Genomic DNA, 25827 nt, shown 5'->3' on the forward strand with positions numbered 1-25827 from the left:
TTCAAGTTACACTGTAAGATGAGGCAATGCAAGGAGTGGGAGCTGTGGTAAAATTCAACTTTCCTTTCCACTGACACATGTGTCCCCAACAATGTTAAATTTTACCCCCGATATAATTTTATTCCAAACTGACTTGTTGCAAAACATTGGTCCAGAGTAATGAAGCACCAACACAAAACATACATGTTTTCCCTACACTTTAATGACCATCTCTTTGGATTCTGTATTCTCTCTCTAGTTTCTCATCTTATAAATGTGGAAATAGGAAAAGTGGGCTTTATTGCTTCCATTACTTGGTAACATTTTTAAAAGCCGTTCCTAAAAGCTTTCATGAAGTGGTTCATTATGCTGCGATTAGTGGCATGGACTGCTCCTTTTTTGTTTTAGGAGTTATGGTTTCACTGTCCAAAGCTTGCAGAAATATGTATTAAATTCAACTTGAGTGCAAAAGCACAGCAAGTTTTTTTTTGTCTGACCACCCTTAATGTTAGCACCACTGAATATTACATTAAACCCACAATGTGTCAAGCAGAGCTAAGACCTACCAACAATAAGTATTTCATTAGAAATGTTTCCTATCTTCATGCACAGGCACTGAAAGAGAAATTGTTCCATTTACCTTTGTATCAGAGGATAATTAGAAGAGTATTGTCATCATGGGGCAACGCAGTGGTTAGCACCGCAGCCTCACAGCTCCAGCGACCTAGGTTCAGTTCTGGGTACTGCCTATGCAGAGCTTGCAAGTTCTCCCTGTGACCGCGTAGGTTTCCGCCGGGTGCTCCGGTTTCCTCCCACAGCCAAAGACTTGCAGGTTGTTAGGTAAATTGGCCATTGTAAATTGCCCCTAGTGTAGTCAGGTGATAGGAGAATGGTGGGGATGTGGTAGGGAATATGGGATTAATGTAGGATTAGTATAAATGGGTGGTTGTTGGTCAGCACAGACTCAGTGGGCTGAAGGGCCTGTTTCAGTGCTGTATCTCTAAAATAAAAAAGTCTTAACGTCTACCTCGAATTTCTGCAGGTGACCTCCTGAACACCTGCTTCAACCTTGGCAGAACTCCTGTAGAAAGGCGTTAAGAGGCTAAAAACATCCATTTATGCTAAACATCCACATATGTTGCTTCTACAGGGCTTCCATTAACCTCTGAAGAAAATTACAGTGAGAGATTAGGAGAATCAGACGTAAATTCCCCACCCTCTCCATGTTGAAATCCAGTCCTTCTGGTTTAAAACTAGAATGCAGTTTGTGGTTAGTCAAGTCATTGAGATATCTTTCAACTTTGGCAGGAGTTGAAAATGGGTAGTATTGGATTAGTCATCTATTATTCACTTGGGCCATTTCCCTTTACACTGAAGTAAATGGAAAGTAAAATTGGGCAGGTGTGTAACAGGTGGCCGATACAATATCACCAGTTTTCTGCCCCTGCCCAGCAAAGTTGCTATTTACCCCCATTGTTCCTGCATCCTTTAAACAAACTGTACTTACTTGCAGATATACTCAGCAGACAGGGCTTTCCCACAAGTGTGACACTTGAAACAGCCCAGGTGCCACTGCTGGTCCAGGGCTACCAAGGATTGTCCATTTTTAATTTCCAGGCCACAGCCTCCACACTCTGCAAAAACAGCAGAATTAGGTGAGTTCATTTAATTTCTGGTTAAAAATGTATCAGAATCCTGTAACTTAGTCGTACATACATATACATATACAAAAAAATAACTTTTCATGAATGAGTACTAAAGCAATTTACCATTGTAAATCATCATAGTGTCATTTTCATGATTTAGCACAGCTTCGTTCTTCAATCCATTAATCATTACTGGCAATGTATGCTTTTATTTGCTAATAATAGTTAACTACCCAATGACCCAAATTAGATGTTTTGATTGCTGGTTTATATTGGTCCCCAGGGTATGTTAATAATGAGTGATAGCTTATTTACTCTTAAAACAACTGAGCATTTTTAAAGGAAATTTCTAGGCAAGGCCAATCCTTCCTTGGTTGATGTACTTCAAATATTCTCATGCTTTATATGATTTATCACCTTCAGAAGGAAAGTGCTGCCTTTCATTAGTAACTTTTCAATGTTCAGTGACACATTCTCCTCATCTGGAGATGTAAGTCTCTGCCATTCCCAAGTATTTCTGGGCCTTCCTAAGACAATCCAGAATTCCTACATTGAAGGTAGGCATAGGTTTCCATGATTTGTGTAGATCTAGGCTCTCTCAAGTTTTGGAGGTTGAATAATACAAGCCACTCCAAACAATTCTGCTTGCATGGGGACTTTTCTCATTACCTTCAAGTGCGCCTTCACCTAGCTTCAGAATCAGAAGATGAATTATACCTCCAAGGTTAAGTCTTAATCTGATAGACCACTTGAACATGATAATTTTTTCTTCTATGAACTGTGGGAAAACCCATTCTGGAGCCATGGCAGAACCTTCTTGAGGAGGAGTATAGCCTACAGTTGCCTGTGAAAAGGCCATCTTAAGATCCTACACCAGACACATGCCACGGATGGCAAACAGTGTTTAAAAGTGCACTGCAGAGGATGTGTGAAAGTGGATATCAGATTTCCCATCTTCTTGTCATGTCCAGATGTTCAGAGATACAGGGATCAAACCCTGAATTAGAATGAGGTAACAATGGACACTGATGTTCCCTGGTCTGCTAAGTTTGGGGGTGGGGGTTAACTGAACCCAATGCATTTAATAGAAAAATCCTACATAGACTGTAGGACATCTCAGTGAATAGATTGGGTACCCCCTGACTTTGTAGAACTTCAACAGCAATAACTTAAATTTATACAGTGCATTTAATGCAGGAAAACCTCCCACAGGATTTACAGGTGGTGAATGGGAATAAACACTGAACAAGTGATAAGGATACATGAGGAAATTAAGTGGAAAGCTTGACTGCGGAGATGGGTTGTGAAAGAATTTTTAAAGGTGAAATGAAGATGGAGATGTAAAGAAGACTAGAGAGAGAGCAGACCAGTGTATAGGTACCCGGAAGCACCTCTGGTGCTGATTCGACCAAAGTTCACAAGGTCATGGGAGGTCCCTTAATTAATTCTCCAATGCCAAGCACTCTTTCAACTAGTGGCCCAGCTAGGGCTGTTGCCTTCGCCTGGAGGTCAGAAATTTTGGTTGCGCAGACCACAACCCTCTGGTTCCCCACATCAATCATTTTACAGCCTGGTACACCTGGCCTCTACAGGAGCACTGAACTGCTGATAATCCACCTGCTGACTCAGAACCAGCATCACTGGAATAACTGGAGTTGGGGAATCGCTGCCCCTGACTCCATTTAAAGAAGTATTACATGGTCTACAACAAACATACATTCCTCAAAGACACAAAGATGAATCAACCGTGGCTAACAAAATAAGTTAAAGATTTTAACACAGATAGACAGGGTGGTGAAGAAGGCGTATGACGTGCTTGCCTTCATCGGCCGAGGCATTGAGTACAAGAGTTGGGACGTCATGTTACAGTTGTATATAACGTTGGTTAGGCCGCATTTGAAGTACTGTGTGCCGTTCTAGTCGCCGCACTACAGGAAAGATGTGATGAAGCTAGAGGGGGTGCAGAAAAGATTCACAAGGATGTTGCCTGGTTTGGAGGGCTTGAGTTATAAAGAGAGATTGGATAGGCTGGGTCTGTTTTCCCTGGAGCGAAGGAGGCTGAGAGGGGACATGATAGAGGTATATAAAATTATGAGAGGCATAGATAGGATAGATAGCCAGAGTCTGTTTCCCATGGTCGGGGTGACTAAAACTAGAGAGCATAGATTTAAGGTGAGAGGGAGGAGGTTTAAAGGGGATTAAAGGGACAAATTTTTCTCACAAAGAATAGTGGGTATCTGGAATGAACTGCCTGAGGAGGTGGTGGAGGCAGGAACAGTAGCGACATTTAAGAGGCATCTGGACAGGTACTTGAATGAGCAAGGCATAGAGGGATATGGACTTAATGCAGGCAGGTGGGATTAGTATAGATAGGCATTATGGTCGGCATGGACGCGGTGGGCCGAAGGGCCTGTTTCTATGCTGTACGACTCTATGACTCTATTGCACTGGATCAAAGGAAGTGGCTTATAAGGATGCCAGAAAAAGTGGAAAGCCCAAGGTCTGGGAGCAATTTAGAATCCAACAAAGGATGAGGAAGAAACTGATAAAGAAAGTAAAAATGCAAGCTAGCGAGAAACATAAAGGTGGACTGTAAAAGGTTCTTTAGGTACATGAAAAGGAAAAGATTAGCAAGGACAAATGTGAGTCCACTACAGGTGAAGACAGGAGAACTTATAATGGAGAATAGGGAAATGGCAGAGAAACTAAACAATTACTTTGTGCCTGTCTTTATGGAGGAAGATGTAGAAAATCTCCCAGAAATACTGGGAACCAAGGGACTTATGAAAATGAGGAACTGAAAGAAATTAGTATTAATAAAAAGGTAATACTCGAACAATTAACTGGACTGAAGGTTGATAAATCTTCAGATGACCCGATGAGACACATCTCAAGAGTGTTGAAGGAGGTGGCTAAAGAAATAGTGGATGCATTGGTGGTTATCTTTCAAAACTTAATGATTTTGTAAAGGTTCCTGCAGATTGGAAAGTAGCAAATGGACTCCTGCTATTTAAGGAGGGAGAGATAAAACAGAGAACTACAGACCTGTCAGTTTGACATCAGTAGTGGGAAAAATGTTAGAATCTATTATAATGGATGTGATAACTAGACACTTAGAAAATAATGCTGTGATTCTGAGTCAACATGGATTTTTGAGGGGGAAATCACGCTTGACAAACCTGTTAGAGTTGTGACGGAAACCACACCTGCCAAAATGAGACATATTAATCTCGTCATATGAACATTACTTTTGAATTGTTGCTGGACTTGAAATAACTTATTTAAAAAGACCACAACAGTGGCTGAAAGCATGGCTGCACATTTGCATTCTCAGAGACAGTTGCAAGAAGAAGACAGGGAGTACTCCCTGATTTAATTAGCCAGATGGCTTTTATCCATAGTGATGAGCAACAGACATTGAGAGTCATTGAGCCAGCATCCGCCCCCACCGTCCCCCCCACCCCCACCACTGAGAGTGGTGAGCTTGAAGGAATCCACAAATCTCGCAGGCGAGGCTGCTCTAAACAAGGAGCTAATCACATGACTAACCTGTTGGCCAACCTGGGGTTAATTGAATTGTGCTCACAGACAGTTTTGGGAAGCGACTGCAAGTGAACTTCAAGACAGCACCTCTCTCTCTCTCACGCAAAGTTCCAGGGACCCACGGAAGTAACTCAAGCCTCAAAACAGAAGACCAGCGAAACAAGTATAAAAGTGTGCACTGGGCCCCAATGAGAACTGCAAGACTTAACTTCAATGAAAGACTTTACATCAAACCCAAAGCCAGTAACTGAACTCCCGCTATTGCTTCAAACCTTTCCCCTTTGATTCTTTCTCCTTTTCTGTCTCTATTTGTGTGTGTTTATTGCGTATGCATTTTAGCATGGTCGCGTTACATATTTTAGTAGTTTTAACTGAATTAGAGATTTAAGGTAAATAAACTTCCACCTTTCTTGTTTAAATCTAAGAAAACTTGTCTGATTGATTTCTTTGCCATTACAATTAGAGAGCAGTGAGCAAGGATTCACTGAGGGGAAGCTAAAAATACGATGTTTTAAAAATTAAAACCTGTTACGGCCAAACCAGGAAAAGGCTGAGGGAAGCCCTAGATCCCTGCCTCACCTTGTTGTAACAGAGCTTTTTGCAGGTGTTACTTGTCTCATAGATAAAGGAGAACCAGTGCATGTGGTGTATTTGGATTTTCAGAAGGATTTTGATCAAGTCCCACACAGGAGGTCAGGAACAAAATTAGAGCGCATGGGATTGGGGGTAATATACTGGTATGGATTGAGAATTGGTCAACAGAAAGAAAACAGAGAGTAGGAATAAACAGGTAATTCTCAGGATGGCAGGCTGTTACTAGTAGGGTACCGCAAGGATCCGTGCTGGGGCCACAGCTGTTCACAATCTATACAAATGATTTGGATGTGTGGGCCAAATGTAATATTTCCAAATTTGCTGATGACACAAAACTAGGTGTGAATGTGAGTTGTGAGTAGGATGCAAGGAGGCTTCGAGGGACTTGACAGGCTACGTGAATGGGCAAGCACATGGCAGATGGAATATAATGTGAATAAGTGTGAAGTTATCCACTTTGGCAGAAAAACAGAAAGGCAGAGTATTTCTTAAATGGTGAGAGATTGGGAAGTGTTGATGTCCAAAGGGACCTGGATGTCCTTGTTCATGAGTCACTTAAAGCTAACAGCAATTAGGAAGGCAAATAGTATGTTAACCTTCATCGCAAGGGGTTTTGAGTACAGGAGTAAAGAAGTCTTGCTGCAATTGTATAGAGCCTTGATGAGACTGCACCCCGAGTATTGTGTACTGTTTTGGTCTCCTCATCTATGGAAGGATATACTTACCACAGAAGGAGTGCAAAGGAGGTTCACCAAACTATTCCCTGGAATGGCAGGATTGTCTTATGAAGAGAGATTGAGGAAACTGGGCCTGTACTGTTTTGAAAAATGAGAGGTGATCTCATCGAAACTTACAAAATTCTTACAGGGCGTGACAAGGCGATGTAGATAGGATGCTTTCCCCTGGCTAGTGAGTCCAGAACCAGGGGACATAGTCTCAGAATAATGGGTAGGCCATTTAAGACTGAGATGAGTAGGAATTTCTTCACTCGGAGGGTGGTGAATCTTTGGAATTCTCTACTCCAGAGGGCTGTGGAAGCTCAATCATTGAGCATGTTCAAGACAGAAATCAATAGATACCTGGATACTAATGACATCAAGGGATATGTGGATAGTACGGGAAAGTGGTGTTGAAATAGATGATCAGCCATGATCAAATTGAATGGCGAAGCAGGTTTGACGGGCTGAATGGCCTGCTTCCACTCCGATGTTCCTAAGGCCCACAGAATCCTTGACATAAGGCTGGGATCCTTTGCATTTGGCTACCAGTCTCATTTCAGACATTTCTGATGTTTTCCTGAGTTACAAACAGTGGAATTTTAAACTTCTCTGTCCCTTTTCCTGACTGACATGTGAATATGTACTCTTTAATTTAATGCTCAACAGAGGATAGACCAGCTTGGTCACTGAAACAGTGGGCAGAATTTTCTGGATTTAGTCCGTGCTGGAACAGTGGGATCATTAGTGGGTTGGGAGCCCGAATGATGAAGCAGCAGGCTTTGCTGAGGCCTTTTCACTGATCCACAGCGTTAGCATCCTGCCTCTGGATTCCCCAACTAATCAGGGAGGGGAGGCAGGATGATGTGAACATTTTGTCCTAAGAAGAACACACAAACATATGAATTAGGAGTAGGAGCAGGCCACTCGGCCCTTTGAGCCTGCTCCACCATTCAATAAGTTCATGGTTGAACTGATTTCTCCACAATTCCACCTACCCCCGATAACCTTCCACTCCTTTGCTTATCAAGAATCCAAGAAGGATTTCTAATTAAACATGGGTTACAAGGGCTCACCAGCACTTGGATTTTTGAAGTTACAGCAACCACAAGAATGGAGAGGAAACTGGGAAAGGCTGCACCCACCACCCAAACGCGCTCCCCCCCCCCCCCCCCACCCCACAGGACTCTCACTCTTACCTGGAGGTTCTGCTGCAGTATTTGAGGAACAGCAGTACGGTGAGCTCTCCCAAGGACAAGAGGAAGAGGCAGCCTCTCTAACCAAACAGGCATAGATGGAAGTGGCCAGGGAAGTCAGCACCAGATGTGTGCTCCAGCCTGGAGAAAGTGCACCATGAGGATCCAGAACCTCAGGAAGGTGGGAAAGGTGAGTGGCATTACACTTTCAGGTGCCAATCTCCACACTCTGACTTTCGTAGCATTCTCCTGCCCAGCACTCCTCAGGACAACACACAGTGCAGCTCCACTCACTCTTCTCTCTCCAGGCACCTCCTGAGCAGTCAACTCACATCCACCTTCATCCTATTGCCCTCTTGCAACTATGCCTTACCGTCACCTTCCACAAATGTTCTCTTTTCCTCCTCTCCATGCAAGCCATTATGAACACTCACACCTCTCTGATTGGTTATTTTTCATTTGTCCTTGGGCAACGTCAGCATTTATTGTCCATTACTAATTGCCCTTGAGAAGGTGATTGTGTCCATGTCATGCAGGTACACCCACAGGGCTGTTGGGGTGTTCTAGGATTTTGACCCAGTGACGGTGAAGGAGTGGCGATATAATTCCAAATCAGGATGGTGAGCAATGCAATTGGAGGGGAGCTTGCAGGTGGTGGTTTTCCCATGCGTCTGCTGTCCTTGTCCTTCTAGGTGGCAGAGGATGCGGGTTCGGAAGGTGCTGTCAAAGGAATCTTGGTGAGGTGCTGCAGTTCATCTTGTAGATGGTACACACTGCTGCCACTTTGCGTCGGTGGTGAAGGGAGTGAATGGTTAGGGTGGTGGATGGGGTGCCGATCAAGCAGCATTTGTCTTGGATGCTGTCAAGCTTCGAGTGTTGTTGAAGCTGCAACCATCCAGGCGAGTGGACAGTATTCCATCACATGCCTGAATTGTGCCTTGTAGATGGTGGATGGGCTTTGGGGAGTCAGGAGATGAATTGCTCGCTGCAAAATGCCCAGCATCTGACCTGCTCTTGTAGTCACAGTATTTATATAGTTGATCCAGTTATGGTAACCCCCAGGATGTAGATGGTGGGGGATTCAGTGATGGAAATGCCATTGAATGTCAAGGGGCAATGGTTAGATTTTGTCTTGTTGGAGATGGTCATTACCTGGCATTTGTGCAGTGTGAATGTTACTTGCCACTTAATCAGCTCAAGCCTGAATGTTGTCCAGGTCTTTCTGCATGTGGGCATGGACTGCTGCAGTGTCTGAGGAGTTGTGAATGGTACTGAATACTGTGCAATCATCAGTGAACATACCCAATTCTGACCATATGATGGAGGGAAAGTCATTGATGAAGCAGCTGAAGATGGCTGGGCCTAGGACACTATCCAAAGGAACTCCTGCAATGATGTCCTGGGGCTGAGATTGGTTTCCAACAACCACAAACATCTTCCTTTGTGCTAGGTATGACTCCAACCAGTGGAGATTTTTCCACCTAATTCCCAATGACTTCAATTTTGCTGGGGTTACCTGATGCTACACTGAATAGAATGCTGCCTTGATATCAAAGACAATTACTCTCACCTCAACTCTGGAATTCAGCTCTTTTTTCCATGTTTGAACCAAGGCTGTAATGATGTCTGGAACTGAGTGTCCCCAGTGGATTGAAAACTGAGCATCGGTAACCTGATGTTGCTGACTAAGTGCCACTCGATAGCACTGTCGAAGACACCTTTCATCACTTTGCTGATGATTAAGAGTGACCGAGGGGCCGTAATTATCTTATTGGATTTGTCCTGCTTTTTGCAGCAGTACATACCTGGGCAATTTTACACCTTGTCGGGTAGATCCCTGTGTTGTAGCTGTGCTGGAACAGCTTGGTTAAGGTCATGGCTAGTTCTGTAGCACAAGTCTTCAGTGCTACAGCTGGGATGTTGGCAGGGCCAGTAGCCTTTGCTATATCCAGTGCCTTCAGTCATTTCTTGATATCACATGGAGTGAACAGAATTGTCTGATGACTGACATCTATGATGATGGGGACGCAAGGAGGAGGTCAATGGTTGCAAATGTTTCAGCCTTGTCTTTTGACATGTTGGGCTTCCCCAACATTGAGGATGGGGATGTTATTGGAGCTTCCTTCTCCAGTTAGTTTCTTAATTGTCCAGCACTATTCAGGACAGAAAGTGGCAGGACTGCAGAGCTTGGATCTGATATTTGCAGGAGAGAGAGAGCACACAACATGGCGAGAGGCAGAAACCTGGGTGGTGAGGAGGGGTGGGGGATCGTGGGGGCGTGTGTGGTGTGTAGCCCTCCAGTGACAGACATCTTACCAGCCAATGCATGCCCACCTGCTCCACTGGGAAGGAGGTCTTGTTCCAGAAGGTTGTAGATGTCGGCAATGTCCTGCCCAGTGAGCCTGGGCCTCCACTGTTCAGACATATCAGGACAGCTGATCCTCTGCCTGTAGACCCTGCGTTTGGGGTCCCGCCTTCTTTTAAGCTAGATCTCGGTGTCCATCCCCTCTGCCCAGTGGAGGGGCATGTGGCTAAGCAGAAGCCAGATGATGCTGTTGCTGGTGTCAGCAGTGTTGTTTCTCCTCTTGTCCCTCATCAGAGATGCAAGGTGGAGCTGCATAAGCTGCTCCCAAGACGTGGTGAAGGCTGGCAGCAGTGAAGTGCAGCTGAAGTTGAGTGAAGTGCAAGACAAGAGAAGTGCCTTCCAAGAAGTTGACAATCACCTGTTGAGCAGTACAAGCACTCTCTCAGAGAAGAAGTGCTTTAATATCAATCTCTTAATGGCTATGGCTGGAGCTTTTCATTTCAGACCAAAACCTTCCCAGCTTGTCAGTTTCCTGAAGAAGGTCTTCCCACTGTGCACTCGCCTTGGTGACCCTGGTGAGTTGCTGACAGGTTGGGAAACAAGTGCCATGTCTGACAATCCAGAATTGAGGGTTAAAACAGGTCTTAATTGGCTTTTAAGTATTGTCATGAAAACCCCACCTGCCAAGAATAAGGCATATTAATTTCGTCATACGAAACATTAATTTTAAACTGTTGCTGGACTGAAAAGATGATTTGTTTAAAGACATCACAGCAGTGGCTGAAAACATTTGCATCCTAAGAGACAGTTGCCTGGATAAGACAATGGAACTGCTCCCGGATCCAATTAACCTAAATGGATTTTGATCACCAGACATTGAATGCGTAAAAAGCCAGCATTCCATGTCCCCCCCCACCTGCCCCCACTGAGGGTGTCTGCTAAGATGGAGAATCCACTAAAACATGGGAGAGTTTGTTAAAAAAAAACTGTTTGCATGATTAACCTGCTGGCCCAGGTTTGGTTTTGAATTGTGTTCACAGACCAGTTTGGGTCAGAGTGCAATTTGAAGATAACAGAGAAGGAAGGTCTCTCTCTCTCACACACAAAGACAGCGACCCATGGAAGGAAACCCAGCCTGAAGACAGAAAACCATTGAAACAAGTTTGAAAGTGCACTGGGCCCCAATGAGATGGCAAGATTGAACTGCAATCAAAGACTTTACATCAAATTCAAAAGACAGTAAATGAACTCCAGCTATTGCTTCAAACCTTTCCCCTTGATTCTTTCTCCTTTTCTTTATCTGCGTGTGTGTTTATCGCATAGGCATGCCAGTGTGGTCGCACAGCGCATTTTTTAGCAGTTTGAACCAAATTAGAATTTTAAGGTTAATAAACTTCCACCTTTCTTGTTTAAATCTAAGAAAACCTGTCTGGTTGATTTCTTTGCCATTACAATTGGAGAGCAGTGAGCAAGGATTTACCAAGGGGAAGCTAAAAACATGGTGTTTTAAAAAATTAAACCTGTTCAAGGTCAAACCTGGAAAAGGCTGAGAGGGAACCCTGTACCCCTTTCTCACCTGGTCGTAACAGAAAACTGGGGGTTAGCATCCGGATTCTACCCACAGGCAAATGAGAAATTGTAAGTGGGAAGTCAAATTGATCCCAATCAAAAGTGAAAAGATTTCAATACAGGTTTCTTGTGGTTGTGTGCGCTAGAATATGAACATGTCTGTGACTGAAACCAGTAACTCCCCAAGCCAGGGTGAAGTAACTTGAGATAAGTTAAAAGCACTGTCTATGGAAGAGTTGAGAAAAATGGCTGAGTAGTTTGGGATCACTGTCCATGCCAAGGCTAGGAAGTCTGAACTCCTAAGACTAGTGGCCAGCCATTTTTCCCTTGAAACTGAAGCAGCAGAAACAGGGTTAGAAACAGACTCTGATAGGATATTGCTAGCAAAGATAGAACTGGAACAGAGGAAACTTGAACTAGAAGACAGGGAAAGAGAAAGAGAGAGAGAGAGGAGAGAGAAAGAAAGAACCTTCCAGAAGGAACATGAAGAAAAAGAGAGGAGAGGGAGAAAAAGCAAGACAGGAGAGAGAGAAAGAAAGAACCATTCAAAAGGAATGCAAAGAGAGAGAGCTGAGGCCGCTTGAGTTAACTAGGGGGCAACTAGGGGGCATGGCCAATATGGAGGAGCGTAATTCAGGGCTGGGTACTGTCTGAAGGGAGAGTAACCCCATACTCCGTGAGTTGGGCAAGCAAGCCCATAGTAATCCTCAGGGACAAAGGGGCCACTAGATCCCTTTTACCGGGAAAAGACCTGACCTTTCCCCCAGAGAATGCAGTAAACACCAGAATGGTGGTGAATGGTGTTTGAGGGCAGTGTACGCCTGTACCTTTATGTTGGGTGTACTTGAAGCTACTTAGTTTTGGGACCGGTGACCATAGGGATTGTCCCCAGTTTGCCTGTAGACAGGGTTGACCTGCTCCTAGGTAACGATCTGGCAGGGGTGAAGGTGGTAGCTTCCCCAGCAGTGAAAGAGAGACCACAGGAGGTCAGAGAGACAGGGCAGCGGCAGGAGATGATCCCCTGCAGTTTCCCTGAATGTGTAGTGAATGGGGCCATGATCAAACCAGTTCCCCCAGAGGAGACTGAATTGGCACTGCAGGTAGATGACCATGAGGTCTGTCTGTATGAGACTTTCTTTGGAAAGTCAGAAGACCCAGTGAATGAATTAAATTAATCTTCCCTAGCTTGGGCTCAGTGAGCCGACCCAGTATTGAGAGAGTTAGCACAGGTTGCCCAGTCTGAAACTGAAGCAGAGGGAGTCCCTGACTGCTACTATTTAAAGAACGAGATACTGATGAGGAAGTGGAGTTCTCTTCACAGACCAGGAGCAAGGAGTGGACAGTGGTTCACCAGTTCACCACTCTGCAGTGGTAACGCAGAGGTACTGGAGAGAAATATTAAGAATGGCCCATGAGATTACAGTGGCTGTACATGTCGGTATACGAGAAACCCAAGCCCACATAAGACAGCAGTTTGACTGGCCAAAACTCCACAAAGATGTGGTGGAGTACTATAGGAGGTGCCACATGTGCCAGGTTGAGGGGAAATCCCAACCTACAGTGAAATCTGCACCCCTAAGTCTTGTATCAGTGTTTGGAGGACCCTCCAGCAGTGGGCTGGTGAACTGTAAGGGACCCCCAACGAGAACAAAAGGGGACAGGCAGGCACAAGGCTGGCAAAAGGTTAGAGAGGAAAGGGGAAAAAGGGACAGAGAGGACAGGTTAAAGGAGATCCAAGAGGAATCCAAAATGAAAACCCCTACTGTCCGATCAGCCAACCCCAAAATGTTTGAAATGTTAGACCCCACATTCTCCTACGTAAATGCAGACACCAGAAGCACCCCACCCAAGTTGCTAACAGCATTTACAGGAACCTGCAGAGACAAAGAAAGTTCTCAAGAGGGCAGAGAAACCGTGAGGGTGATGCCACAGGGGAGTGCAGTAGAATCTGGACAAATACCTTCAAGCAGGAGTGTCCTGGAGGACAAAGGGAAGACTAACAAAGAATCCTCCACCACAGTCAGGAGAAAAGGGAACCAACCATACCCTAAGGAGAAAAGCCCTTGAATGATTCATCAAAGCACTGAAAGTGAGTTCAGAATGGATCCACCCACTAATGACTCTCATGAGCAGAACTCCAACCTAGGGCTGATTAAATCTACCCCTCCCCCTGCAGACCTCAACAGGAAGACACCCTAGGCAGTCATGGAAATGTGCAAACTGAAAAACTTCCCCAAAAATCACATGTTTATTGGGATACCAAACAGGGCAGTTTAAAGCAGCACTGCTACCAAGAAAAGACAGGCACTAACAAATTTTTAGGATTTCTGAATGAATGAGAGAGATGCATGTGTGTTTTCCTGTACTTACTCTTTTCTCTATTCTCTTTTAATGAAACGCTCTTCTAAAAATCGCATTTCATTCCGTTGGGGGTGGAGATGTGAGGAAAACCCCACTTGCCAAGAATGAGGCATACTAATTCCATCATATGAGGCATTAATTGTAAACTGTTGCTGGACTGGAAAGTTGACTTGTTTAAATAGATCACAGCAGTGGCTGGAAACATTTGCATTCTAAGAGACAGTTGCCTGGAGAAGGCAATGGAATTGCTCCCTGATCCAATTAGCCTAAATGGATTTTGATCACCAGACACTGAACGTGTAAAATGCCAGCATTCCATTTCCCGCCCCCCACCACTGAGGGTGTCTGCTAAGATGGAGAATCTACAAAAACACAGGAGAGTTTGGTTTAAAAAAGCTGTTCACATGACTAACCTGCTGGCCCAGGTTTGGTTCGGAATTGTGTTCACAGAACAGTTTGAATCAGACAGCAATTTGAAGATAACAGAGAAGGAAGGTCTCTCCTAGGCTCTCTCTCTCTCTCACACATACAAAGACAGGGACCCAAGGAAGAAAACCCAGACTCAAGACAGAAAACCATTGAAACAAGTTTGAAAGTGCACTGGGCCCCAACAAGACGGCAAGACTGAACTGCAATCAAAGACTTTACATCAAACTCAAAAGACAGTAAATGAACTCCAGCTATTGTTTCAAACCTTTCCCCTTGATTCTTTCTCCTTTTCTGTCTCTATCTGCGTGTGTGTTTATCGCGTATGCATGCTGGTCACATCGCGCATTTTTAGTAGTTTTAACCGAATTAGAGTTTTAACCGAATTAGAGTTTTAAGGTTAATAAACTTCCACCTTTCTTGTTTAAATCTAAGAAAACCTGTCTGGTTGATTCCTTTGCCATTACAATTGGAGAGCAGTGAGCAAGGATTCACCGAGGGGAAGCTAAAAACACGGTGTTTAAAAAAATTAAACCTTGTTAAAGTCAAACCAGGAAAAGGCTGAGAGGGAACCCTCATCTGGTCGTAATAGTATCTTAATTACTTACGTGACAGATCCAAGGGGGTGCCCCTCTCACCTTCAAACCTGCCCCATGAAATGTAGAAGAGGGTGGGATGATATCGAGATCCTGATCTGACATCACTTTTATGCAATTTAAAGCACTGCACACACGCAAACCCACCTCTCCTCGCCTGGGATAATTCCCCCAGTTATTCTGGTGTTGAGTTTTGTTAATATATTGTAGTTATATTAAAAAAAAGGAAATTATCGACATGTTTGGAAATGCCTTTGCACATTTATAAGTTTTTTAATGTAGAAATGTGCCACTTTGGAAGTAGCTGTACAGGCACTGCAAAATGGGTGTCGACTGCTCCAATTGTCTCAATGGTCTCTGTTGCTAAAACAAAGGGGGGTGGCTGCAGGTGGTAGTTAACTTGTCACCCACCCACTGTTCCAGCAAAGTTAGCTGACATTGTAATAGAAGGTTACCATTGAGAGAGGGACTGTAGAGAAAATCTGTGGGAGATGTGTCAGTTGTTTCTGTGGTCTGTCTAGTTCTCTTTCTCCCCTACCCACCCCAATCACAATAGGTTGTAAAATCAACAGGAAATGGTAGCGCAGTGGTTGTTACTGGACTAGTAATCCAGAAGCCCAGACTAATGCCCTGGAGCCATGACTTCAATTCCCACCATTGCAGCTAGTGAAATTTAAATTCAATGAGTTGATAAATCTGGAATAAAAAGCTAGTCTCAGTAATGTTGAATCATGAAACTACCAGATTGTTGTAAAAACCCATTTGGTTCATTAATGCTCTTTAAGGAAAAAAAATCTGCCTTCCTGATCCAGTCTGGCCTATATATGACTCCAGACCCACAGCAATGTAGTTCTGTTAACTGCCCAAATGGCCCAGCAAGCCACTCAGTTGTATCAATCAGAGGTTAGAAAAGTTGAAAATGAATAAAACCGGACGGACCACCTGGCATTGACCTAGGCACCAGAAATGAAAAAGGCACACCCTGTCCAGTGAACATGTGGGGACTTGTGCCAAAATTGGGAGCACTGTCCCACAGAATAGTCAAGCAGCCTGACATAGTCATACTCACCGAATCATACCTCACAGCCAACATCCCAGACTCCTCCATCACTATCAGTATGACTGCTGGTGGGACAGGACATACAGTGGTATACAGACAGGAGGGAGTGGCCCTGGAAGTCCTCAACATTGACTCTGGAAGTCTCATGGCATCAGGTCAAACATGGGAATGGAAACCTCCTGCTGATTACCACCTACTACCCTCCCTCAACTGATGAAACAGCACTGCCCACAATGAGCACCACTTGGAAGAAGCACTGATGGCAGCAAGGGCATAGAATGTGCTTTGGGTGAAGGACTTCAATGCCCATCAGCAAGGGTGGCTTGGTAGCACCATTACTGACAGAGCTGGCTGAGTCCTGAAGGACGATAGCTGCTAGGGTGAGCCTGTAGCAGGTGGTGAGAACCAACAAGCAGCAAAAACCTACTTGACCTCATCCTCACCAATATACCTGTTGCAGAGGCATCTGTCCATGGCAGTACTGGTAGGAGTGACCACCTCATAATCCTTCTGAAGACAAAGTCTCGCCTTCACACTGAGGACACCCTCCATCATGTTGTGTGGCACTATCACCGTGCTAATTGGGATAGATTCAGAACAGAACTAACAGCTCACCACTGGTCATCCATAAGGCACTGTGGGCCAATGGCAGCAGCAGAATTGCATTCAACCACTAGATGTAACCTCATGGCCTGGCATATCTCCCACTCTACCATTACCATCAAGCTGGGGGATCAACCCTGGTTTAACGAAGAGTATAGGAGAGCATGTCAGGAGCAGCACCAGGCATACCTAAAAATGAGGTGCCAACTGGTGAAACTACAACACAGGACTACTTGTATGCCAACCAGCGGAAGCAGTATGAAATAGACAGAGCTAAGCAATCCCACAACCAATGGACCAGATCTAAGCTCTGCAGTCCTGCCACATTCAGTCATGAACGATGGTGGACAATTAATCAACTAACCAGTGAGGAGGCTCCACAAACATCCCCATCTTCAATCATGGTGGAGCCCAGCATGTCAGTGCAAAAGACAAGACTGAAGCATTTGCAAAAATCTTCAGCCAGAAGTGCCGAGTGGCTGGTCCATCGCGGCATCCTCCTGAGGTCCTCAACATCACAAATGCCAGTCTTCAGCCAATTCAATTCTCTCCACGTAATAGCAAGAAATGGCTGAAGGCACTCGATATAACAAGGGCTATGGGCCCAGACAACATCCCAGCTGTAGCACTGAAGATTTGTGCTCCAGAACTAGCCGTGCCCCTAGCCAAGCCATTCCAGTACAGCTACAAACTGGCATCTACCTGACAATATGGAAAATTTCCCAGGTATGTCCTGACCACAAAAAGTAGGACAAATCCAATCCAGCCAATGACTGCCCCTTCAGTCTACTCTCAATCATCAGCAAAGTGATAGAAGGTGTCATTGACAGTGCTATCAACTGGCACATACTCAGCATTAACCTGCTCACCGCTGCTCAGTTTGGGTTCCACCAGGAGCATTCGGCTCCAGGTCCCATTACAGCCTTGGTCCAAGCATGCGCAAAAGAGCTGTGTTCCAGAGGTGAGGTGAGAGTGACCCTCCTTGATATCAAAGCAGCATCTGACCAAGTGATGAAGGAGCCCCAGCAAATTCTGGGTTCAATTCTGGGTCCTGCCTGTGTGGAGTTTGCAAGTTCTCCCTGTGTCTGCGTGGGTTTTCTCCGGGTGCTCCGGTTTCCTCCCACATGCCAAAGACTTGCAGGTTGATAGGTAAATTGGCCATTATAAATTGCCCCTAGTATAGGTAGGTGGTAGGGAAATATAGGGACAGGTGGGGATGTGGTAAGAATATGGAATTAGTGTAGGATTAGTATACATGGGTGGTTGATGGTCGGCACAGACTCGGTGGGCCGAAGGGCCTGTTTCAGTGCTGTATCTCTAAATAAAAAAAATAAAAATTGAAGTTAACGGGAATCAGGGGAAAACTCTCCGCTGGTTGGAGTCATAACTAGCACAAACGAAGATGGTTTTAGTTGTTGGAGGCCAATCATCTCAGCCCCAGGACATCACTGCAGGAGTTCCTCAGAGTAGTGCCTAAGCCCAGCCATCTTCAGTCCTTCATCAATGACCTTGCCTGCATCATAAGGTCTGAAGTGGGGATGTTCGCTGATGATTACAGAGTGTTCAGTACCATTCATGACTCCTCAAAATGGAGGCAGTCCGTGTCCATATGCAGCAAGGCCTGGACAGCATTCAGGTTTGGACTGATAAGTGGCAAGTAACATTCACACCACGCATGTGCCAGGCAACGACCATCTGAAACAAAAGAGAATCTAACCATCTCCCCTTCATGTACAATGGCATTACTATCACTGAATCTTTCACCGTCAACATCCTGGGGGGTAACCATTGACTAGAAAGTTCATTGGACTAGCCATATAAATACTGTGGCTACAAGAGGAGGTCGAAGTCTGGGACTTTTGTGGCAAGTAACTCATCTCCTGACTCCCCAAAGCCCGTCCACCATCTACAAGCCACAAGTTAGGAGTGTGATGGAATATGCCCACTTGCCTGGATGGGTGCAGCTCCAACAACACTCAAGAAGCTTGACACCATCCAGGACAAAGCAGCCCACTTGATTGACACCCCATCCACCACCTTCAACATTCACTCCCTTCACCACAAATGCACAGTGGCAGCAACATGTAGTAGCTGCAAGATGCACTGCAGCAACTCTCCAAGGCTCCTTCAGACAGCACCTTCCAAACCCACAACCTCTACCACCTAGAAGGACTAGGTCAGCACACTCTTGGGAGCACCACCATCTGCAAGTTCCCTACAAGCCATACACCATCCTGACTTGGAACTACATCGCCGTTCCTTCACTGTCATGGGTCGTAATCCTGGAACTCCCTTCCTAACAGCACTGTGGGTGCACCTACATCATAATGACTGCAGTGGTTCAAGAAGACAGCTCACCACCATCTTCTCAAGGGCAACTGGGGTGGGCAACAAACGCTGACCTTGCCAGTAGCGCTCACAAATGCATGAAAGAGTAAAAAAAAAAGAAATGAGTGCAGTTGAAGTTAGTTCTTTATTGACTTATAGGAAGAAAAAATCTGGCATTTACATGGTGCTTTTCAATCCTCAGAATGTCCCAAAGCACTTCAGATCTAAGTAATTACTTTTGAAGAGTTGTCACAATAGTTTTGTAGCCAAGCAAGATGCCAAAAACATCAATGAGATGAATGGTCCATTAGGCAACAGAAACACTGTCACCTATGAGGAGGCAAAGGGAGGGGAGGTGCACAGAAGGCCAGGGCTGGCGGTGCAGGATTGAATGCACAGTTGGGGGAGGATTTGAAGATGAGGCCAATGGAATGTATAGAATGTACTGCAAGATTATGAGCTAGTGTAGGTCAGCGAAGATGCAAGTACTGGTGAGTGAAACTTAATACAGGACAGGATTTGGGCAGCTGCATCTCAGACAAGCTGGAGTTTATGAAGGGTGATGATGGAACGCCAGCAGGAGAGTGTTGAATTAATCAAGACAGGAGGTGACAAGAATGTGGATAAGGATTTCTATGGTAGGAAGGAAGGCTCTTGGTAAGTGCAAAGACGGGCAGTATTGCAGAAGTTAGCAGACCTGATAACTGAGAGAATGAAGTGAAATTATGAAGGTTGGTTCAGGATCAAATACAACACTGAGGTTATACATTGATTGTCAGTTAATACTATTGGTTGGTTGTGCAAATAATGCATACTTCTATTGATTTTTCTAATGAAACCAAAACAGTTAAAGTTTTAGCTGACATGTCATGGGAAACCCACTTCTCTCATTAAACCACGAATAGTCCCGAATTTTATAAATAATATATTTATATCTGGGCCAAATAGCTGATGAATTCAAAACAGTCACAGTGCCTGTTTAAACTCAAAGTCATCAATGCATCCCAAAAAATACCCGTTTATTTTTCATTTACTGTGTGAAATGACCACCCATCCTGGTAAAATTTCACAAATAGTGCATCAAACACATCATTTGAACTAATTCAAAAATATATACACATGATATCACCGATACCCAGTAATTTCCATGGGGGTGGCCAACCCTCGAAGGAAACCCCAGAGAAATGGTGCAAATGTCTATTTCTGTTGTTTCTCTGGGTTTCTGCTGATGCTAGAGAAAGAAACTGAGGAACTCCCTCCTAATTTCTACCCCTAAATGTATAAATAACTAGTTTCAGTGCACCATACAGCTATCTACTCTAATCCAATTTCTAAAGCTCTTTCCTTGTATCCTTTTAATATTTTCCTCTTCAACAAGCCAGTATTTTATCAATAACAATGACTACAATTTTAAAAAATTGTGACAATGATCATGGATCACAAAGAAAATGAATTATTGAGACAATAGCAAAATCAAGGAGGTGGAATCTTAAATAAATTACAAGTGTAATCTTATCAATTTCCATGTAGTCAAAAAAGCATTCTAGTTCATGTGGAGAGAGAAGCAGATTTAACATTTCCGGTCTGTGACCTTTCATCAGAACTGGCAAAGGTTAGAAATGCTTTTGAGCAAGTGAAGAGGGGGAGTGGGGAAAAAGAACAAAAGGGGAGGTGTGTGTGATAGGGCAGAGGGCAAGAGAGATTAAATGACAAAGATGTCACGGAACAAAGGCAAAGTGAGTGCGAATAGTTGAATGAAAAGACAAAGCGTGTCACAAGCTGCATGCAGATTGACACAATGTTATTTATAATGTTAATTCAAATGCCCATTGGACTTCAGTGTGCCACATGGGTGACAGCAGTCATTTAGCACCTGCATTCATCAAAGAGGTACAAGTGGTTCCATGATGGTATTTTGCAGCAATCTCAATAAACCACCGCAATCTTTTAGCTGATCTATCTGTTCAACACAATCCTACTACATGTGTTGCTGTATGTCTGAAATTTGTCAATGCATAGGACATTCCTATTTATGTTTTTTTTATATTTAAAAAATTCTCTCAAAGGATATATCTTAAATGCTCCATAATGAAGAAAAATGACCAATGAAAAGTGATCACTGAATTATGGTGTCAATGTTTAGAGATACCCAAACATGCTTACGTTGAGGAGAATGCATTGATACATCTTTAGGATTAGTGTTCAAAGGCTGAGAGCACTTTTGGCAAACGCATTCCTTCCCGTTAAAAGTCACACGGTCTCCAGGAGGGAAGGGCTGTCTAAAGAGTGAAAAAAAAATGTGTTCAGTACAGCCTTACCACAATAAATTCAGTTTAAATATTAACATTTATTGCAAACCCCAAGCCAGCTGTCAATTACAAATCTTGACATTCAATCCTTCATAATTCTTGCGTTGAAGATTCTTTTTCCAAACAAATCATCTTCCCACTTCAGAAGTTACCTTTGAAGATCCTGGGATTGGGTACTGAGCCACCAATGTTATGGGATTATTGCACAATATCACTGAGGTTGAACTGGAAGACAAATGTCTGCACCTGAATGAGGAAGGACCAGCTTATATCATACAAACTCCTAAAATTTCACTTGACCTGAACAGATGAGTACTGGCAGAAATGTGATCAAAAGGAAAACCTCTCACTTTTTGCCTGCCTCAATCTCCAGCTCTTCTGGACCAAGGTCCCAGAGGTTAGCAAAGCCATTACAACGCTTACCATTCCCTTAAACCTAAGTCAATGGGCTGAAATTTATAATCCCGCCTTCGATTTTGGCGACAGGCGAAAACAATGGTAGTCCACCCGCGCGGTTGAACGTCGCGATATGCAGGGCAGTGGCTCATTTAAATAGCCAGTAGAGATGTTTTGCTACAATAAAATAAAAGCAAAATACTGCAGATGCTGGAAATCTGAAACAAAAACAAAAAGTGCTGGCAATACTCAGCAGGTCTGGGCTGCATCTGTGAAAAGAGAAGCAAAGTTAACCTTTCAGGTCTGTGATCTTTCATCAGAACTGGCAAAGGTTAGAAGAGAATTAGGTTTTAAGCAAGTGAAGGGGAGGGAGGTGGGGGAAGAGAACAAAGGGGAAGGTGTTTGATAGAGCAGGAGAGATTAAATAACAAAACTGTCCTGTGACAAAGGAAAAGTGTGTGTTGATGCTTGTGGTGAAAGACAAAGATTTAGTCCAGAGAGACTGTTAATAGCGAAATAATGAGCATTTCTGACTACATGAAATACCGGCACGATTTAAAAAATTAAATATTAAAAAAAGGCCAGTCATGCTCTGAAGTTATTGAACTCAATGTTCAGTTGGCAAGGCTGTAGAGTGCCTCATGAAAGATCAGGTGCTGTTCCTCGAGCTTGCAATGATGTTCATTGGAACACTGGAGCAGGCCAAAGACAAAAGTGTTGGCATGAGAGCAGGGAGCAAGTGTTGAAATGGTAAGCAACCGGAAGCTCAGGGTCATGCTATTGGACCGAGTGCAGGTGTTCAGCAAAGTGGTCACCCAATCTGCGTTTGATCTCCCCAGTGTACAGGAGACCTCGAGACCTCAGGGTAGTGTCCTAGGCCCAACCATCTTCAGCTGCTTCATCAATGACCTTCCTTCAATCATAAGGTCAGAAGTGGGAATGCTCGCTGATGATTGCACAATGTTCAGCACCATTCGTGACTCCTCAGATACTGAAGCAGTCCGTGCAGAAATGCAGCAAGACCTGGACAACATCCAGGCTTGGGCTGATAAGTGGCAAGTAACATTTGCACCACACAAGTGCCAGGCAATGACCATCTCCAACAAGAGAGGATCTAACCATCTCCCCTTGACATTCAATGGCATTACCATCGCTGAATCCTCAACATCGTAGGGGCTACCATTGACCAGAAACTGAACTGGAGTAGCCATATAAATACCATGGCAGGTCAGAGGCGAGGAATCCTGAGGAGAGTAACTCACCTCCTGACTCCCCAAAGCCTGTCCACAATCTACAAGGCACAAGTCAGGAGTATGATGGAATACTCTCCACTTGCCTGGATGGGTGCAGCTCCAACAAAACTCAAGAAGCTCGACACCATCCAGGACAAAGCAGCCCGCTTGATTGGCACCCCATCTACAAACATTCACTCCCTCCACCACCGACTAACAGTGGCAGCAGTGTGTACCATCTAAAGGATGCGCTGCAGCAACACACCAAGGCTCCTTAGATAGCACCTTCCAAACCCGCGACCTCTACCAACTAGAAGGACAAGGGCAGCAAATACATAGGAACACCACCACCTGCAAGTTCCCCTCCAAGTCACACAACATCCTGACTTGGAACTATATCGCCGTTCCTTCACTGTCACTGGGTCAAAATCCTGGAACTCCCTTCCTAACAGCACAATGGGTGTACCTACCCCACATGGACTGCAGCGGTTCAAGAAGGCAGCTCACCACCACCTTCTCAAGGGCAATTTGGGATGGACAATAAATGCTGGCCTGGCCAGCGACACCCACATCGCATGAATGAATGAATGAATGAATAAAAATCTTAGCAGCCACTTCTTTTAAGACCCTAGGATGAAGTCCATCAGAGCCTGGGGACTTGTCAATTTTAAGATCTAATAATTTTTTCAGTTCCCTTTCCCTGGTGATGGTAATTATTTTAAATTCCTCCCTCCCTTTCAACTCTTGATTCACAATTATTTCTGGGATGTTATTTGCATCCAGACAGATGCAAAAAATGTGTTCAATTCCTTTACCATTTCCTTATTTTCCATTGTTAACTTCCCAGACTCACTTTTTAGAGGACCAACACTGGCTTTACTTATTCCTTTCCTTTTTAAATACCTGTAGAAAGTCTTACCATCTGTTTTTATTTTTCCAGCCAGCATTCTCTCGTACTCTAATTTCCCTCTCCTTAATATTCTTTTCATTATTCTTTGCTTTTTTATGGCTGCGTTTGCTGACAGCGCCACCACTAGGTGGCGCTGCAATGGCACATGCACAACTGCAGCCTGTGCCATGAAAACGTCACAGTCTGCGACGTCAGGCAGCTGCCAGGATTAAAGATGGCGTTGCTCAAATAATCACACGATGGCAACCTAAACACATGGCAGCACACAATGGCCGGAGGGAAGGGAGGGAGCGGGCTGGGGAGGGGAGGGGAGGGAGGGAGCGGGCTGGAGAGGGGGGGGTGGGGGAGCGAGCGGGCCAGGGAGGGAAGCGAGTGGGCCGGGAGGGGAGCGATCGAGCGGGCCGGAGAGGGGACGGGAGTGAGCGGGCCAGGGAGTGGGGGAGCGAGCGGGCCTGAGATTGGGGGGAGCAATGGGGAGGGGAGAGAGCGAGCAGGGAGGGGAGGGGAGGGAGGGAGCGGGCTGGGAGGGGAGGGAGGGAGGGAGCGGGTGAGTCAGCTGTCCGGGGGGGGGGGGGGGGTTGCGCGGTGAGCGTGCAGGCCAGGGGCTGTGAGCAAGCGGGCGGGGGGGGGGGGGGGGGGGGGGGGTGGTGAGCGAGCAGGTGGGTGGCGGGGATTGGGAGCGGGCGGAAGGAGGAGAGCGCACCCGCCACCAGCAAGGTCTTCGGCCGTGCTCTCCCTGCACCCGCTCCCCAGACCCCCTCTCCCTCCACCCCTGCTCTTTCCGGCCCGGATCCCCCCACCATCTGCCCACGTTACGCGATGACATCAGCGCATGCGCCAACCTGTCCAGGCACTGCGGAACGCAGCGCATGCGCAGTGGTTTGGAACTAATCTGCGCAGATTGGCGCAGTCGAATGACGTAAGCTGCCGGCTGCGTTGTCAGTAATCACTTTGTTTTTTTATATTCTGTCTAATCTTCTGACCTGCCACTACTCTTTGCTGAATCGTACCCTTTTTCTTTCAATTTGATACTATCTTTAACTTCCTTCGTTAGCCATGGATGGTGTGTCTTTCCCCTAGAGTCTTTCTTTCTCACTGGAATGTATCTTTGCTGAGTGTTATGAAGTATCTCCTTAAATGTCTGCCAGTGCATCTCTACTGACCTACCCCTTAAGCTAATTTCTCAGTTTACTTTAGCCAGCTCAGTCTTCAAACCCTCATAATTACCCTTATTTGAGTTTAAAACACTAGTCTTAGATCCACTCTTACTCTCAAACTGAATGCGAAATTCAATCATTTTGTGATCACTGCTACCTCGGGGCACCTTTATTGTGAGCTCATTAATTAATCCTGTCTCGTTACACATTACCAGATCTAGAGTAGCCTGCTTTCTGGTTGGTTCTAGAATGTGCTGCTCTAAGAAACTGACCCGAACACACTCCATGAACTCATCTTCCACCCTACCTTTGCCAATCTGATGCATCCAATCTATCTGTAGATTAAAATCACCCATGATTATCGCCATACCTTTCCCACAAGCCCCCATTATTTATTCTTGTATACCCCATCCTACAGTGTGATTACTGTTAGGGGGCCTATAAACTACTCCCACAAGTGAGGTGGAGGAAAGATAAAGCTGTATGTCATAGAATCACAGAATCGTTACAGCATAGAAGAAAGCCATTCGATTCATCGTGTCCGTGCTGGCCCTCTTAAGCAGCAATTCACGTAGTGCCACTCCCCCGCCCTCTCCCCACATCCCTGCACATTCCTCCTCTTCAAAGATTTACAGTATTTAGAAAATGTAGAAAAATTTATGGTACAGAAGGAACCCAGTCTGTCCATCGTGTCTGCACCTACTGAAAATCGAACCACCCAGCCTAATCCCATTTTCCAGGACGTGGTCCATATCCAGACACCTCTTAAATGAGTTGAGGGTTTCTGCCTCTACCGTCCTTTCAGGCAGTGAGTTCCAGACCCCCACCACCCTCTGGGTGAAAACATTTTTCCTCATCTCCCCTCCAATTCTTTTACCAATCACTTTAAATCTACAGCCCC

General features: G+C 45.0%; 1 protein-coding gene across 1 annotated transcript in view; it reads right to left on the minus strand.

Annotated features, from left to right (window-relative positions):
• Positions 1-25827, minus strand: part of ablim2 (actin binding LIM protein family, member 2) — a 444286-nt gene that overhangs the window by 239483 nt on the left and 178976 nt on the right. Inside the window, exons 4-5 of the mRNA XM_068019832.1 lie at positions 21086-21201; positions 1487-1613 (exon numbers count right to left, since the gene is read on the minus strand). Coding sequence (XP_067875933.1) covers positions 1487-1613; positions 21086-21201 — 243 coding nt within the window. The remainder of the gene's footprint in view (positions 1-1486; positions 1614-21085; positions 21202-25827) is intronic.

This window comes from Heterodontus francisci, chromosome 1 (genome assembly GCF_036365525.1).
Source record: "Heterodontus francisci isolate sHetFra1 chromosome 1, sHetFra1.hap1, whole genome shotgun sequence".
NCBI classification, from domain to species: domain Eukaryota; kingdom Metazoa; phylum Chordata; class Chondrichthyes; order Heterodontiformes; family Heterodontidae; genus Heterodontus; species Heterodontus francisci.